At 36.7% G+C, this 1,512-nt stretch overlaps 1 protein-coding gene across 1 annotated transcript in view; it reads right to left on the bottom strand.

The window, feature by feature from the left end:
• Positions 1-133: 133 nt before the first annotated feature.
• Positions 134-1,512, bottom strand: part of LOC105817416 (structural maintenance of chromosomes protein 6) — a 59,445-nt gene continuing 58,066 nt past the window's right edge. Inside the window, exon 18 of the mRNA XM_012653102.1 lies at positions 134-288. Within this exon, the coding sequence (XP_012508556.1) occupies positions 141-288 (148 nt within the window). The 3' untranslated portion in view covers positions 134-140. The remainder of the gene's footprint in view (positions 289-1,512) is intronic.

Here is a 1,512-nt window from a genome sequence, read left to right as displayed (position 1 = left end):
AGATATAACCCACACAAATGAAAGCTCTTTGAAGAGTGTAAGGAACATGAGGCCAAAGGTTTGAGAACTACTGCTCAGCATGAATGATAGGATCTTAAAATTAACTTGGAAGTGACAAGTGGGGAAAAACAAAATGATGTTTATTTTTTTACCTTTAATTCTTTATAATGTACTTGGCACCTTTTAAGAAGTTCTTCGTTGCATTTAATATCCTTTTCAAGGGCAGATGAATGTTGTTGAAGATTTAGTATTTGGGCCTTCTTATTTTCAGCTTCATTTTCCAACTCACTTGATACAGAGGAGAGGATAAAACAACACTTCAAATCTTTTTCTCAATATTACAAATACTTTAGACATTTACAAAGAAAGGTTTATTTGTAACAACTTTTTTGCAAAATCCTATTCAGTTAAACCAGTTCTATAATCCTACCAAGTTATTAATAACATGAAAATCTATTGTAGAAATCTCAAAAAACATCTTCTAAACTGGAATCTAGTTTTACTTATTTCATTAACAAGTACAGTTAACCTTTAAACAGCATGGGTTTGAACTGTGTGGGTCCACTTATACGTAGCTTTTCTTCCACCTCTGTCACCCCTGAGACAGCAAGACCAACTCTTGCTCTTCTTCCTCAGCCTACTCAATGTGAAGACAACAAGGATGAAGACCTTTATGATGATCCATTTCCACTTAATGTGGAAGTAAATATATTTTCTCTTCCTTATGATTTTTCTTGATAATATATCCTTTTCTCTAGCTAACTTTACTATAAGAATACAGTATATAATATACAAAATATGTGTTAATCGACTGTTTCTGTTATCAGTAAGGCCAACAGTAGGCTGTTAGTACTGGAGGAGTCAAAAGTTATATGTGGATTCTCAACTGCATAGAGGAGCAGCACCCCTAACCCTCATGTTGTTCAAGGGCCAACTGTATTTATGATCTGACTTCTGTGTGCCAGGCATTGTGCACAGTGGTAGTTAGAGGTAGAAACAATTAAGATGTGATTCCTAAAAAAGAAAAATATCAGGAATTGTAACACTCAAATGTGAACGAGACACTATACTGTATGTCCACGGTACTCCAGGAACATGAGAGTGAGTCTAAGAAAAGAGACAACTGAAGTTTTCAATCAGCTGGATCACCTGGGGAGAAGACAGAAAGAAACATACAAAGGCACAGAGTGACAAAGACAGACAAAACTAATAGCTTAATATTTACTATTGGTGAATAAATGCTAATAATGTTTGGGGAGTGAAGGGGAAGAAGAGGAGGACAAGAAAAAGAGATGGAGAACAAAGTAAGCAGATACCAAAGCCGCACAAAAGGGTCTCCACGCAGCAGAGTCAACTGGCTTCAGAAGTGATTTTTTCCTGCCCCACTGATCCAAGTACCTGTGTTCCGAAGCTGTTTGCTTGGTGGAAGAGAACCACCTTTGCAGTTAAAAACAACTTTTCCCTGGTCTAGGGAATATTCCCTGGTGTTGGCCATATTCCACTAAGATGTAT

This window comes from Propithecus coquereli, unplaced genomic scaffold (assembly GCF_000956105.1).
Source record: "Propithecus coquereli isolate 6110/MARCELLA unplaced genomic scaffold, Pcoq_1.0 Scaffold41, whole genome shotgun sequence".
NCBI classification, from domain to species: Eukaryota; Metazoa; Chordata; class Mammalia; order Primates; family Indriidae; genus Propithecus; species Propithecus coquereli.
This window is presented reverse-complemented; position numbering and strand designations above follow the sequence as displayed.